General features: G+C 42.1%; 1 protein-coding gene across 4 annotated transcripts in view; it reads left to right on the top strand.

Annotated features, from left to right (window-relative positions):
• The first annotated feature begins 5715 nt into the window (after positions 1-5715).
• Positions 5716-16761, top strand: part of CRPPA (CDP-L-ribitol pyrophosphorylase A) — a 373607-nt gene continuing 362561 nt past the window's right edge. For 2 of the 4 annotated variants that reach the window (XM_069587592.1, XM_069587591.1), the window contains exon 1: positions 6107-6508. In XM_069587592.1, the coding sequence (XP_069443693.1) occupies positions 6252-6508 (257 nt within the window). In that variant the 5' untranslated portion in view covers positions 6107-6251. Of the gene's footprint in view, positions 6509-15798; positions 16234-16761 lie in introns of those variants that run through there. The other 2 variants (XM_069587589.1, XM_069587590.1) reach the window with 2 other exon arrangements.

The following is a 16761-nucleotide window of genomic DNA, read 5'->3' as shown; positions in this document are numbered from 1 at the left end:
CTCTCCCTGCGGAATTGACAAATCTTCCTTGACTAAAGGCTGCTCTTCATTAATGATTCTGAATGTTATTCTCTTGCACAGATTGTGAAAACTGGCTACCACCAATTCTAGGCTAGTCATTTGTTTCCTAAATAAACCCATCAAAGATATCACCTCTCCCACATTTCTTAGGCATAGAGGTCATTCCCCTCTTTTAGTTTCTGCAGGTATGTGTCATCCATCAATTGAATCGCACCCTTGAGTTCCATGCTCAGGGCAGACGATTTCAATTTTGCTTAAGCGGTGGTCAAAGATATGTCCTTTGGTGGCTTTCAGAGGTGATGTGTTTTTTAACGACACGTCTGTAGAAATAGCATACGTTCTCCAGGTCTCTAGCATCTTTTTCTTTTTTTTTTTTTTAAATTTCTGGCACTTAAACATTTCCCCCTCATGTTTCCCTCCTTATAAGTTAACGAGAAAATAAAACAGACATTTTAATGGATTTCTTATGCAATTTTTATATGGCACATTTAATATATCATGTGCATTTTGCTTTAGGTCTTGAAATTAAAATACACTGGATATAAAGTGAATTAGGGTGTAATTCTTTTTTTAATTCAGGGTTTATATGAGTCAGGTCCAACCTACATTAGGAGCACCTAAGGAAGTCTATTAAAAATGCAGATTTGTGGGTCTTCTCCAGACCCTCTGAAGCAAACGTTCTGTCAGAAGGTGTTAGGGGACTGCTGTGGTGGGGACCGTTGCTCAAAACCAACTGCCTTGGCCAGGCATGAAGATAACCACTTGTCTGAGTTGTCTTACAACAGGAGGTCCCAATAAGGAACATAATGCCGCTGCCAAAAACTAACTGGGAAAATTTGGGAGGGGACAAAAGAGGAAGGAGATGATCAACTTCCCAGAATCCTTTGTGCTGGACTCCATCTTGGGAGATGCTGAGAGGAAGAACCCTGAGTGAGACTGTGGGTCAAGCAAGACGACTGGCCAGAGACAACCAGGAAACTAAGCCCATTACCAGAAGACCTGAGTCTGTGAGCTATTTTGGCAGAGCAGCTCTCCTGGTTTTCTTACCCTGCTACTCTCTGCCTGGACACCCCTTCACAATAAAGTCTCTTGCTTTGTGTTCATGTATCTCCTCAGACAATTCATTTCTGAGTGTTGGATAAGAGCTCACTCTTGGGTCGTGCAAGGGGTCCCCTTCCTGCAACAAATGTGCCAGTAATATATTTTCTAAGATTATTATATGATATGTAAATGATTATATTATATAAACAATACAAGAAATACTATATATATTAGCAATAGTCCCCAAATGATTTTTACAAAAAGTTAAACTTCAGTAGCATGAATGATGTCAAATTTACCATTCAGTCCTAAGGTTAAATATTCACCACTCTTTCACTTTTTAACTATTCAGGAAACAAGGTAGAGAGTTGAGACAGTTGACAAATAACTTTGTAAGAAATATTGAGAAAGTCAAAGAAACTAATTTTTTGCCTTGTGGTGTTTAGTTTGAATTATCCACAGAAAGACCTCAGTTCAGAGTATTACCTTTCTTATGTATAAAAATGAGTTAAAGATCAGAGGTTGATGGACTGTCTCATTTACATAAGATATACAATAGAAAACCAGGAAATAGAATTCATGGGGCTGACAGAAATGCTTGGGCTGAATTGTTGTTTATTTTGTTTGGCTCTGTTTTCAGCAGAGTTAAAGGATAAGCCATGTTCATTAGCACTTATGAGTGACACCCCAAATAACCTCTAGAAATGCTATTAAAACAATGTGGTTGGGGAGGTGGGGAGTGACTGGCAGTGCTAATTATGCTTCAATTAACACTAGAAAAATGAACCCAATTTGATCTAAAATTCTGCAAGAATAATAATAATAAATTTCCCCAGATAAATATTCTATGGTATACTGGCAAGTAGAAACAAACCAGAGAAGAGAATTTTAGGCCTTTCAAATATAAAGAGAAGAGCCACTTCCACTTAATGGGTAATTTTATATGCATTCAAAGAAAAAGACAAGTCAAAGTGAGGTCATAAAGTTGTGGTATATATTTATTATAAAGCTTTTCTGGTTCAGCTGGTAAAGAATCCTCCTGCAATGAGGGAGACCTGGGTTTGAACCTTGGGTTGGGAAAATCCCCTGGAGAAGAGAAAGGCTACCCACTCCAGTATTCTGGCCTGGATGAACTATACAGTCCATGGGGTTGCAAAGTGTTATTCACAAGATCATTACAGGATTTATTTAAAAAGTCAGGAACTTCCCTGGTGGTTCAACGGTAAAGAATCTGCCTACCAATGCAGGCGACATGGTTCGATCCCTGTCTGGGAAGATTTCACACGTGGTGGAGCAACGAAGCCCATGCGCTACAACTACTGAAGCCTGTGCGCAGGGAGCCTGTGCGTCACAATAAGAGAGGCCGCCATAATGAGAAGCCTGTGCACCGAAACCCGAGAGTAGCCCTCGCTCACCACAACTGGAGAAAGGCCCATGCAGCAGGGGGATTCATTGCAGCCAAAGAGAAAAAAATAAATACTTTTCAAAAGGCAGACTGCATGTAGGGCCTAGGTATGGGACATAAAGTAGAATAAACAGTTTTCCTTTTTCCCGTCAATGTGTTTCAAACTATGTATAACTTCATTTGGAGATGACAGTCAACATATATATGTGACGCTCCCTGAGTATGAAGCTGTGTTAGTATCCAATTGTTGTAAGAGATCACCACAAATTTTGTGACTTAAAATAAATTTATCACCTTAGTGTTCTGAGTGCATGTTCCTCCAGAATCTCTAGGAGAAAAATCTGGTTCCGTACTTATCCCAGCTTCCAGAAGATTTCCAAATGCCTTAGCTCTTAGCCCTGTATCACTGAGACACGCTCTTTCATCTTCACACTTCCTTCTCTAGTTCTGACCTCCCACTTATAAGGGCCCTTGGGTTTACACTGAGCCCACCGGGATAATCCAGAACATTCTTTCCATGGCAAGAACTTGAGCTGAGTCACGGCTGCACCACCCTTTTGTAATGTTAGGTGTCATGCACAGGTATCAGGGGTTAGGACATGGACACCTTTGGGGGGCCGCTATTACCACAGAAGCCCAGATCAAAAAACCACGCCAAGAATTGCTCCCTTCCGCTTATTCTACATTATAATACCTGTGTGCCTGCTAAGTTCTTGGTCGTGTCCGACTCTTTGTGACCCCATGGACTGTAGCTCGCTAGGTTTCTCTGTCCATGGGATTCTCCAGACAAGAATACTGGAGTGGGCTGCCATGCCCTCCTCCAGGGGATCTTCCCAACCCAGGGATCAAACCCATGTCTCTCACGTCTCCTGCATTGACAAGGGGGTTCTTTACCACTAGCACCACCTGGGAAGTCCTATTATACAGTTGGGTTTTATTTTTTCTAAACTGTTACAGTACTTATTACCAATGTATCACAGAGGATCTTACTTTCCAGGGTATGTACAGTCGTCCATCAGTATCCACGTGGCATTGGTTCCAGACCCCACAGACACCAAAATCTGCAGCTGCTCCAGTTCCTTATATTAAATGGTGGATACAATCCCTTCTGTGTACCCACAGGTTTGGAGTTTGATGAACTGGTTGATTCTGCAGATGCAGCACCCTCAGATATGGAGGGACATTATCAAATATCTACTACAGGGAAAATAGTCATAATGTGGCTGCTATAACTTGTAGTGGAACTTCTTCCTTCATCGATTCTAAGTTGTTTGGCTGGCCTAATAATTAAATTAACCTAAGATGGATCAACAGGAGAAAACCAAGTTTAATTTTGTATGTATGGGAACCCCAAAGTAGTAAGAAGTAACTAACGCAGCTTCTATACCTTTTAGACTGAGGAGCAATACATTTGTGAGGAACTGACAAAACAGAGGGGCTTGGGCTTGGAAGAGTTAATTAATGAAGAAGTAACAAGGTGTGTTTATAATGTTCTCTGCCCTGAATTCCCTACCTATGGTGATAAGGATGTCACTCTGCTCGTACAAGGTATTTTCATATGAGGGATTTATTTCCTGCTTTCAGGAGAACAAATGAGGGTCAGAATGTCCTTCTTGCCCCTGATATTTCTTAAGTAACTTTAAAGTAGTCAATACGCCAAAGTGGCATATTTCACTCCCCTTCAGTATACAGCAACATGGAAACTATATCCCCTATGCAAAGAATGTATAATAAAGAACTAATTATGGAGAAGGAAATGGCAACCCACTCCAGTATTCTTGCCTGGAGAATCCCATGGACAGAGGAACCTGGTGGGCTACAGTCCACAGGGTCACAAAGATTGGGACACGACTGAGCGACTTCACTTTCATTTATGTTTATATAGAAAGACATGGAACAAAAACTTTGCTTCTCGTATTGCTATATACACATAGAGTCTGTCCTTTTTCTTTCAGTACAAATCTGTCTATTAAACATCATTAAGGTGTAGTATGTAAGGTCTATGAGATCACAGTGATCAGAGCAAAGTTGCTTGAAGAAGAGAACTAAGTCAATAAAATAATATTCTGGTTAAATTCTCAAAGTTTAATTATATTAATGATTATATAGAAATTAATATAACAAGAATTTTATTACTATGATATTTTTCCTTAAGACTAAGAAAATGAAGAATAGCTTTAGCTCCACCATTAGATTAAAATTTATAAGTGAAGTTTAAAGATCAATATTAATAGAAACAATTATTTGATTTGCTTTTTTGTCACTGTAGATAGACTCAGACTTATTCATTTATCCACCCAATTAGTCAACATATATTAAGTGAATGCATACTGTAGGCTAGATACAGGAGTGGTAGTGCTACAAAGTCAAGTGTATTATGAAGCCTACTTTCTGGCTAAGAGTCAGTGACCTGACAAAATTTAAGTAGAACAGAGCTAAATATTAATTATAATAAAAGTAACCGACGTGAAACTGATAGTGCTTTTAACAATAAGATCAAATAAAAGACAATAAGAGTAGAAAAGGTAAATCTTAACTTTGTATGCTTTATTCTAAACTGGGAAAATAGCTAAAAATACTGAATTGGAATACTATAACCTGATAATATTTAAAAGATTCCTTTTTAATGAATCTTATAAGATTAGTTATAAACATAAATTAGCAAATATTTAATTATATATACTTCTACTATCATTCATTCAATTAATAGCTTATTCAGTAAGTATGTATTAAGCTTCACTTATATTCCAGGACAGTACCCAAACCAAAAAAGTAAGGACCCTGCTCTCAAGGAGTTTACATTCCAGAGACCTAATACAGTCTGCTTCGACACTCCAAATATTTCAGTACATTTTCAAGGTAAACACTGCTATCAAAGACAGAACTAAATAAGGGCATGATAGGCCTCGGCCCTGGAATTCTTCAACTCTGGCTGTACTTTTGGGCAAAGGCCGTTAAGTGTGCAATCTTACACAAGTTATTTAAACAGTGAACTTTGTTTCCGCCTGTGTATAAGTGGAATGCAAAAGAGGGGTTCTCCTGGAGATTAAATGAGATACTGTGTACCGACTACTCAGCAATTAGTATTACTGCTTTGGCTTCGTGGTTTCAAAAAAAATAGTGCCTGCTCATCAGAATCACCTGGGGATCTTTAAAATCATTCCAAAGCTCAGGCCAATTAAATCCAGTCTCTGAGGGTGGGACATAACCAGTCAGCGTTTTTTGAGCTCCCCAGGTGTTTCCGATGTGCAGACAAATTTGGTAACCGCTGCAGTTTGGCTCAAAGATATTTCATATTTGCCTGTCCACCTGTCGTTACCTGAGGAGCCAGGAAGCCTCAAGAGTGGAATGAAAGATAATCGAGATGTACATCTCTCTGGCCCATCCCGTGACTCCCATCCAAATCTCTAAATCTCTCCGAGGGGAGAGGGATGGGAGGGAGCCCAGACCGCTGCGGCCTGAGCACAGCTGTTAGGTTTGAGACCCGTAGGCATTTAGGGAGAGCTGACACCTGCGGGGGCTGCTGGGCCTGCCCGAGAAGGCGAGAGCCGGGAAACTCAGCCCTCCCGGGGGCGCTGGGCTCGGGACTGAGGCCGAAGACGCGCCGAGAGGGAAGACTGGCAGCTAGATCCTCCCCTGGGAACGTGCGGCGGCCAGGCCCGCGCGGCTCGGGTGGGCGCTGTCCGTGTGCCCGCTCTGCTCCAGCCCGGCCTCTCCCGCACGACCCCGGCCGAGGCCCCGAGCGGACCCCGGGCGAGCGGGGCGCGCCGCGCCGCCCGCCGCCATGGAGTCAGGGCCGTCTGGAGGCTCCAGGCCCGCGGAGCCGGGGCCTCGCTTGTGCGGCTTGCGCGGCGCGGACGCGGCGGCCTCGGCCTCCTCGCTGAGCCGCTTCGGGGCCGAAGCTGGGTGTCGCGCGCCGGCTGTGGCGGCTGTGTTGCCGGCGGGGGGTAGCGGGGAGAGGATGGGCGTCCCCACCCCGAAGCAGTTCTGCCCCATCCTGGAGAGGCCGCTCATCAGCTACACCCTGCAGGCCCTGGAGAGGTAAGGCGGCGCCGGGCTCGCCTCGCGGTCCCCGGCCCGCCGCTCCCCGCCTCCCGCCCAGGGCGGCCCGCGCCGCACCTGCTCCTGGGGCTGCGCTGGCGCCCTCCCTGGGAGGATGCGGGGCCGGACTCCCCCCGCTCGGGCCCTCCAGCCCGGGGGCCCTTCCTGTTAGCCCTTCACGGAAGGGGAGGCTGGAGAGGCCCCACGGAGCCCTTCACTGCCCCAGCCGCCGGCCTGTGGAATCGCCCTCGGGAGTGCTTGGGTTAGGGCTGGGGACGTTTAGTTCTAACTCTGGGCCCTGTGTGCGTGATGGGGATTTTGGGGTGCAGCTGGAGGAATTGGAAGTGGGGGAGAAGTACAAAGGTCCACATAAGTGTTGCTGTGGTGGTTAAATTTCCAGAAGCCAACGTGGAATGAGTTAGGTGTATATTTTAAAAAGTATCAATTTTAAAGAAAAAGAATTCTGGGAAGGCCTTGTTGAATTAAAAATAAGACTTAAAAAATTTTTTTTTACTTAGTTCGATCAATCTTTGCAACCCAATGGACTGTAGCCCACCAGGCTCCTCTGTCCATGGGATTCTCCCAGGCAAGAATTACTGGAGTGGGTTTCGGTATCCTTCTCTAGAGGACCTTCCCCACCCAGGTATTGAACCAGGGGCTCCTGCATTGCAGGCAGGATTCTTTGCCAACTGAGCCATCAGGGAAGCCCATTTCGGTCACAGCAGTAATAAAATCATAATAGCAATAATAACTAATCAAAACCTCCATTTTAAAACAGATCATTCTTGGTCCTATTACAGTACGTGAGGAATTTATGGAATATGATTATGTTGGGGAATGTCTCAGGAAATCCTTGGAAACCATATGGGTGCTTCCTAGCCATTTGCCAAATGAAAGCCATTGTATTGGTTAAAGAATGGGGTTCCACAGACTGATAATAGTTTTCCTAGAGCCTGGTGCTAAAGGACCTAGGGCATTTCATCCCAAAGGGTAAATTATGGAAATTCTTGTCTTTTGGTCCTGAGGACCAATGTAAAGACAAACCGATGAGGACTTAGAAGGAGGCCACCCCTCCTCAAGTTTGGCCCTGAAATAGGATAGGGAAATGTTAAGAAGCATGACTAGTTTAGTTTCCAGTGGAACAATGCCATGTAAATGTTTATTTCTACTTGTCGACTTATCTACCCAAAGCAAGTGAAACTGTATGGCCCCAGGAGGGAAACATGAAAGCTAAAGCTGGTGGAGCAGGGAAGAGAACAGTAAACTCTGGAAGAAAGGCAGTCTAGAACCCACACATTTCAACAGGCCCAAGGAAGTGGAGGCACAGCTGTCAGGTAGAAGAGCTGTGAAGGAAACAAGCTGATGGAAGTCACAGAACCTTGTAAAGGCCCAGGAATTAAAAGTACTGTTTAAAACAGGGCAGACAGATAGCAACTGTGTTCAGTTGTAGAGACAGCTGGTTGAAACCTTCAAAAGAACAACTAGACTGCCAGATACTTGTCAGAACACAGGAGGCATCACTGGTGGCCAAGTGAAGTGCTCCACGGCCATAGAGAAATTAAGAGCAAGAGTCTCATTTTCCAATGAGATCCTTAGTGCCTAGGGCAGACTAAAGGAAGTACTTTACTTTTCAAACATGCTACACATTAAAGCACCTATCTTTGCAAAATTGAGAAGTTGGAGGAGACTTTGAGAGGTTTGCCTTGTGAACCGTCTGGGACTTCATATTGTTTTTCTGCTTCAGTTGAATTTGGAAAAATAGATATTTTTTTCTAGTCTAGCCACCTTTTACTTGTGTGCTATTGAAATTTCTTTAATGATCAGATTAAATGAGATTTAAAAGAATCCCTGAACTCACACAGATCTTAGACATATTGATGAAAGGCTTTAACTGGTGAGATGGAGGCTCCACGTCTATCCAAACTAGTTTAGTGTGGGTGTATATTACAATTAGCCTTTATATGTGTAGCAGTATATACGTGTTTAGTGTACTGAGATTATACAGCTTGTTCAGATCTCTGCATTACAGACATTATACTGAAAGGATCAAATGTAAAATAATTTGTAGGTTGTACTAAGAACAAAGGTCTTTCAGAAGTTGATTAAAAACATTTTTAGAAGTTTTAAAGTTTCATTCTGGCCTTTTAGGGGGAAATAAAATATAAATTGAATCACAGATTATAACTTAAAGAGAACTTTGATTTTTTCCCTTTTTGTTAATGAGCTGAGGTCAAGGGTATCCTTTACATAACTGTGACCTGAGTTTGCTGTAAGAAATCATGTGATAGTGGTATTATTGGCAGGGGCATAAAGTTCTGACAACTAAGTTGTGAAATCTACTCACAATGGATCGAGTGATATCTACATTTCACTGATTAAAAAAAAAAATGTTCCCAGGTCTGAAAGAGAAAGTAAAAATTCCCGCTAGCAATCTAATTTCTGGCTTCAAATACTTAAAGTTAACCTGAAATAGTTAAATAGAGTCAAATGACAACTACAATGGAAGCAAAAAAGAGAAGCAAACTTTGGCCATATTTATTCAGACTCATGCTGATGGTGGGCTGGGTGGAAATTCCTGTGACCATAGATTTGAGCAAAGTTAGGCACACTCCTCTCTCTCCATAGCTCCTGAGGCTTCCTGTGTTCTTGAGGATGCTGCTTAAGATATTCCTTGATAAGGTTTCATGCTCATCAAAAAACATTATTGGCTTTCCATAGAAATCTTTTATAGGAAGAAAATTTGCTGTTGTGTTGATCAGTTTTCCAGACATTGTGATAGTAATGTATATCATTGTATATTAATACACTGGCATTCAGATTCATGTTTCAGAGCCTTTTAATTTGGTTAATATGAGTTGGTCTCCATGAGTCTGATAACTCCAGACGAAAAATTCATTTTGTCAGTTTGTATGTTATGGCAACCATGGATTTTGTGATTGAGACTAGGTTGCTTTCTTATTACTTGGAAGATCGATGAAAGTCTATTTTTAGTAATAGTTTAAGACTCCATGGTGTTTTTCAATGTGTTAACTTCAGGCTTATTTGATCTTCTGAAATTTTCTTCTTTAATATTTTTTGTGTACTTAAAAAAAATTGTTCTGTCCCACTGAATTCCTGAAAACTACTGCAAACTCTGTTAGTATAAGAGAATAGAAAGCAATAACTGTTAATCCAAATGAGCAATATGGATAGCTTTCATTAAGCTGAAAGTAGGAATGGAGTTGGGAACATAGGAGAAATATTTTGAAGACAGGAATTGGCAGTTTTTAGTGATTAGTTGTATTAAGGATTCAGAAAAAGAGATGAATTAAGGGTGCTTTTGAGTGATTGCTCAGATACCTAAATTTGAGTTAAAATTTTTGTCTTGGGTGCTTCATTAATGAAAAGGTTAAGTCTGAGTCAGGTGAAGGAAGAGGCCTATCTATATCTTAGAAGAACCAGAGTGGGATTGAGTTTTGAAGAGATTAGGTGATTGGAGATTTACATTCCCATCAGCTCCCCCGGGGCTCCTGTGAGACAGAGAGAAGACCAGGACTGGTATTTTGGGCTTGACCACTGGAGGCCTTCATGGGCTGCATTAAAGAGATGTGTCAAGGCAGTGAGGAGCCAGCCCCTTCAGAACAATTCAGTATTTTACTTCTAAAATACCAGGGTTGGGGCTGCTGCACTGGGATGACCTGGAGGGATGGTACGGGGAGGGAGGTGGAGGGGGGCTTCAGGATGGGGAACACGTGTACGCCCGTGGTGGATTCATGATGATGTGTGGTAGAACCAATACAATATTGTAGAGTAATTAGCCTCAAATTAAAATAAATTTAAAGTAAAAAATAATAAAATATCAGGGTGGATTAGGAGGAGGAGGATTGATGGCCACAGGATGATCCCGAGGCCTGATTTCCATGGTGAGTGTCCCAGTGTGAGTCACAGCTGCCACTCTCCCTTGGGGCCAAACTTCTGCAGCCTGGGTGAGAGCACTTAAGGGGTATTAACAGGGCCTGATTTTTCCATCTGTTTTTAAAAAGCATTTGTTTAAATCTGTTTTCAACTGATCTTGCTGAACTGTCTGAGCAGAATCTACCTGTAATACTTATTTTAAAAATATACATTTTGATAGAAATATATTTCAATATAATGTTAAAATATTCTGAGAGAAAATAATATCTGCATACTGTGTTTTTTCCTCAAAATGCCTGTAGGTGTAATGAAACTTGAGGTTAGGTCTGTATTTGCCTATGGAATGTGCTGGGAAGGAAATATTCAGAACTTGATAAAATCCAGCTATACAGGGGGTTCAGTGTGGACTTGCCTTCAGCTAACGAGGTCGGCCAGATCCATTTATTCAGCAAATATTTGTTCACTATGCACTGTGTGAGGTACTAAGGCCTTTCTTAGTCTCCTGATTCTACATTATTAAATTTTAATACTGTAAAAGGCTTTTAATTCTATAACTAGAAAAGTATGTGAATAAATCCTCTAAAACACAAACAGTACTTACAAGGGCTTGCAAGTGCTGGATGTATGCTTGGTTGCTGAACAAAATAGCATAACAAGCCCATTATCTCTTAAGAGCTGGCTAAAACATTTTTCTGAACTTTTTCATTGTGACCTATTCTCAAAAGATTTTGCTCATGATTTAATGACACATACGTGACTGCATACAACAAATTTGAGAGAATTTCATGAACAGTATCTATCCTTATTACTTGCTATACGTTCTGTTTTCACTTTTCTATTAATTACTATTTATGCAAAACTGTTGGGCTAAACTTAGGAAATTGATCTGATGATACTCTAACGAGTTCCAGGTGGCACCAGTGCTAAAGAATCCACTAGTCGGTGCAGGAGACGCAAGAGATGTGAGTTCGATCCCTGGGTTGGGAGGATCCTCTGGAGTAGGAAATGGCAACTCATTCAGTATCCTTGCCTGAAAAATTCCATTGACAGAGGAGCCTGGGTGGCTACAGTCCATGGAGTCTCAAAGAGCCAGACATGACTGAGCTTGCACTCCTACTCCTAATGGGTTTTGAAATCTGCAGTTTGAGAAACATTTAAGACATTTTTTCTGTTCAGAACCTTATAAAATTGTTTGGAATGATCTAAGGCCACAAGTATATCTGCATAATCTACATTTTACTTTATTGAACTCCTTTCCACGGCAGCCCACCAGGCTCCCCTGTCCCTGGGATTTTCCAGGCAAGAACACTGGAGTGGGTTGCCATTTCCTTCTCCAGTGCATGAAAGTGAAAAGTGAAAGTGAAGTCACTGAGTCGTGTCCGACTCTTAGCAATCCCATGGACTGCGGCCCACCAGGCTCTGCCATCCATGGGATTTTCCAGGCAAGGGTGCTGGAGTAGGGTGCCGTTGCCTTCTCCATAGATAGAACATAAGTAATCATTTTATAGCAATTTTAAGGCATTCTACTAAAATTGGGAATTACCTGTGGGTGTTCATTAACTCACAACATATATATTTGAATGACAGTTGTCAAGTAATGTCCTGTCTTTCTCCTTCTTAGTTATTCTGTCTTAACATTTAATCTCCTGTGACTTGTGATCAAAAAAGCAACATTTCTTTAAAAGTTGCTTTAAACTTTTTGATAGAGTAGACTATAGAAGGTAAAAGGTGAGTAGGTTAGGGTACAGGTTAAGCTCTTGTTGTAGAAGAAAATCCTGTTCACTGATAAAGCTGAACATATACTTAAAACTTCTCTATTTAAAAAAGCAAACTTAGTGTGATGTCCTACTAATAAAGTGAAATATATTTGATGACTTTTAAATTTTTCTATAAACTCAAGAGCATATTTTATTCCTAATAGTGTAAGATTGCTCTTATCTACTGGCTCATTTAACAGATATTTCTTGGTATATAGTCTGTGAGGTCAGGAGTTCTTTGTTACCAGATCACCAGTGTCTAGTTTAATGTCTGGCAAATGACAGATGCTTACTGGATGTTTGCTGAATGACTGAATGAATGAATGGAGAAATACTGAGATTTGCTTAAATCTTAAGAAATAAACTTGATCAGGTCTACAAATGCAGTGGTAATGTTCACAGTAAATGAATTTCTGGGGACATGATGATCCAGACATGATTTTTTTTTCCTCTGAGGGATTTTTATGACTGCTCAGTGTTAGTGCTTTTATAGATGTTAAGAGTGTGAGCTCCCAAGTCAGACAGGGGTATACCCAAGTCCTGTCACTTTCTAGCTGTATCATTGTGGGCAGGTCATTGCCCCATCTGTGAAACGAAGATAATAGTGACTTCATTCAGAGCTGATGTGACTATTAAGTGAACTATTAGAGGCACATGCTCCAAATAGTGCATGGCATTTAGTAAACAGTGAATATATCTAGCTGCTTTTGCTACTATTAATATTACTGAAAGCTTAGTATGGGCCACACTCTGGGGTATCACCTTTGCTTTCTGTGAGTTGGCAGCTTAGTGAAGGAGATGAAGGGCTAGTCTTTGTTGCAATGAGCTGGATTCTCATTGCCGTGCTTCTCATTGCAGAGCGCAGGCTCTAGGGCACACAGGCGCAGTAGTTGTGGTGCTTGGGCTTAGTTTCCTTGTGGCATATGGAGTCTTCCCAGACCAGGCATTGAAACTGTGTCCTGTGTATTGCAAGGCAGATTCTTATCCACTGCACCATCAGGGAAGTCAGCAGTGTAAGATTTAGGATGGAAGTTCTGACAGTTGCTAAGTTTGCAGCGATAGTTTTGGGGATAGATGGATCACAAAACAAAGAGCAACCCATGCTTGCATGCTTGCTTAGTTGCTTCAGTCATGTCTGACTCTTTGTGACCTTATGGACCATAGTCCGCCAGGCTCCTCTGTCTGTGGAATTCTCCAGACAAGAATACTGGAGAGGGTTGCCATGCCCTCCTCCAGGGGAACTTTCTGACCAGGGATCGAACCCGAGTCTCCTGCAGCTTCTGCATTGCAAGTGGATTATTTACTGCTGAGCCACTGGTGAAGCCCAGATCAACTCATACTTAGTCATCTTCCACAATCCTCCTTATTGCCTACACAGATAACTGCATATTTTCTGGTCTGTATTCTGTGACGGTTGTTGCTTTGCTTTGTTTGTGATTACAATTTCCCCAAGGTGCCTGACAAATCATTAGTCCCAGCCATCCTTGGAGCTTTGACAGTGATGGTATGTGACAGTGTTAATTGCTTAGTTGTGTCCAACTCTGTGACCCCATAGACTGTGCCTGCCAGGCTCCTCTGTCCATGAGATTTCCCAGGCAAGAATACTGGAGTGGGTTGCCATGCCCTCCTCCAGGGGATCTTCCCAACCCAGGGATGGAACCCAGGTCTCTTGCATTGCAGGTGGATTCTTTACCATCTGAGCTACCAGGGAAGCCCCTTGGAACCCTTAGAATCTAGAAATCAGAATAAAGAGTCACACTCACCAAAACGAGCAACAAGCGACATTGCCCAGGGAAGGCATTTTCATTACTTTTCATTCTCTCCAGGTTGATGAGGAGAGCTTTCTGTGTTTTCATAATCCTTGGAACTATGCTTTATTAAGATCCTGGTAGATGTGTCAGACCAAAATTGTTTATTGAGTACCAAATAATTATCAAGCACCTTCTAGGTGCAAAGCAATGGGCAAAACTCACATTGTCCTTGCTGTCATGGAGCCTACATTTTAGAAGATAGAATGCTGTATTTTGATGAAAAATGGTAATTTTTTTCAAGTTGTTTTTGGCATCAGATGACACTATAGGAAAATAAAGATATTTGAATATCAGCTCCTTCTGATGTTTCTTTCTCATGTGAGACAGTATAGAGTGTGAGGATTATGTGGGTTAAAAGATGACTAATGCTTAAGACTTAGTAAGTTAATCAGTGTTAGCTATTTCATGTTACATGATAAATGATTTATTTTGTGCATCTTTCTTACTGACTCAGGAGGATTATTACCACTAAATCAGGAAGATTACTATTAATATCTCTCATCCACAAGCTCCATCTGATAGCCAGGCTACCATTATTCACCAGACTTCAGCAGGAGCCTCTATTCAGGTAGACTTCAACCTAGTCTATCTGCATCCTTTGTCTACCCAATCTATTCTCCATCTTGCAGCCAGGGTAAAGTTTATGCTCTTAAATTAGTAGCTGCTGGAGAAGGCAATGGCACCTCACTCCAGTACTCTTGCCTGGAAAATCCCATGGATGGAGGAGCCTGGTAGGCCGCAGTCCATGGGGTCGCTAAGAGTCGGACACGACTGAGCAACTTCACTTTCACTTTTCACTTTCATGCATTGGAGAAGGAAATGGCAACCTACTCCAGTGTTCTTGCCTGGAGAATCCCAGGGATGGTGGAGCCTGGTGGGCTGCCGTCTATGGGGTCGCACAGAGTTGGATACGACTGAAGCAACTTAGCAGCAGCAGTAGCAGTTGCTCCTATAAACATTTCCATGAACTCAGTGGCTTAAAGTAATATTAAATACATTCCTAACCTTTTGGATGTCAGAGGTCAAAAAATTGGCTTCATAAGGCTAAAATAAAGGTGTTAGCAGCGCTATGCTCTTTTTGGAGTCTTTTAGGTACAGTCTGTTTACTTCCAGGTGGCAGTCCATTTGCTGTCTCAGATTCTGGGACTTTTTTTGTTGCCTAGTTGCTAAGTAGTGTCTCACTCTTTGTGACCCCATGGACTGTAGCCCACTAGGCACCTCTGTCCATAGGATTCTCCAGGCAAGAATACTGAAGTGGGTTGTCATTCCCTTCTCCAAGGGATCTTCCTGACCCAGGGATCAAACCTGTGTCTCCTGCATTGGCAGGTGGATTCCTTGCCACTGACCAACCAGGGAAGCCCCGCTGGGACTTATGATCCTATGCCATAACGACTGATGCTTCTGTTCCCACATTTAGTCCCCCAACCCTTTTGTCTTTCTTTCCCTGTTTGATTCTTGTGGTTATATTGGACTCACCCAAATAGCCCTGATAGGTCTCTCCAATTCAGGATCCCTAACTTAATTACATATGCAAAGTTCCTTTGTTAGGTAATATTACATATTCTCGGTTTTGGGAGTTAGGTGATAGACGTCATTTGAGGGTTATTGTTTTGACTACCACGATTTCCATTTTGTCATTGAACAGTGCTTAGAACACTGGGGGAAGTGACTATTAATTTGGGTGTAAATGTCCTGCATAAAGCTTTTCTATGGATTCCTGTTACTCTTTTTTTAAAAGATTTTTTTTTGATGTGGACCATCTTTTTAAAGTCTTCTATTGATTATGTTTCAACATTGCTTCTGTTTCACGTTTTGTTTTTTTGTCCTCAAGGCATGTGGGATCATAGCTCCCTAACCAGGGATCGAACCTGTACCCCCTGCATTGGAAGGTGGAACCTTAACCACTGGGCCTCCAGGGAGGTCACCCTATCACTTATTAGGATTGAAGACCGACACCCCTCCCGTGGCCTTGGAGGATTCCGTGGAGTAGGCCAGCCTGTCACTTGCCTGGGCCTTTTCATGGGTATTTCCTCTTAGCGCCTCAGGACCTTGTCTTGGCCTGTGCTTAAACCATCCCTCTCATTCGCCTTTCAAATCCTTTTGTCTGTTTTCCTGCCTCTCTCCACTTGAGAAAACTCTGCTTCCTTAGGGAGCATCATCTTGGCCTTCGCTACGCTGGTCAAAAATGGAATGCGTGCGGTCTTGAAGTCTGGACATCTCCTTGACAGCAGCTTAGCAGTTGTTGGTGTTCTTTGTGTCCTCTGTAAGTTCTGCGAAAGCAGTAACTATTTCCATTGTGTACTCAAGGCTGATCATTTATTCAGTGCTCAACAAATATTTGTTAAGGGAATGAACTTAAAATGAAAGGATAGTGTGCCTCTAAAGTATTGGTTGGGTTCATCAGTGCAGTGTTATAGCCACAGGCAGAATGGAATTCTGGGTTTCAGGGTGGGTTTGTTCAGTAGCAGAAGGCAGGAGATGGTTAATTATTGAGCAAAGCGATCCAGTATTTTTCATTGTTCAATAGTTAATTTCATTATTGTCATTTTGAGACCTTTCTTCCGTCTCTTTAAAAGTGAGTATAAGACTTAACCGTCTGGCATGAACATGTAGGATCTCACAGGCAAAGAATGCCTTTAAATTTTACAGTGACCTTTAATCAGAGTTGATAACACGGGCCAGAGGCAGTTTTCCTGGCTTGGGCCTGTCAGCTGTGGAACTCTGAGTGTATAATGGTGTTTGCCTCTCTTAGCACTGGTGTTCCAGAGAAGTCTGCCCAGCCCCACTGCAG

Source organism: Ovis canadensis, chromosome 4 (genome assembly GCF_042477335.2).
Source record: "Ovis canadensis isolate MfBH-ARS-UI-01 breed Bighorn chromosome 4, ARS-UI_OviCan_v2, whole genome shotgun sequence".
NCBI classification, from domain to species: domain Eukaryota; kingdom Metazoa; phylum Chordata; class Mammalia; order Artiodactyla; family Bovidae; genus Ovis; species Ovis canadensis.
The sequence above is the reverse complement of the archived record's forward strand: the minus strand, read 5'-3'. Positions and strand labels throughout refer to the sequence as shown.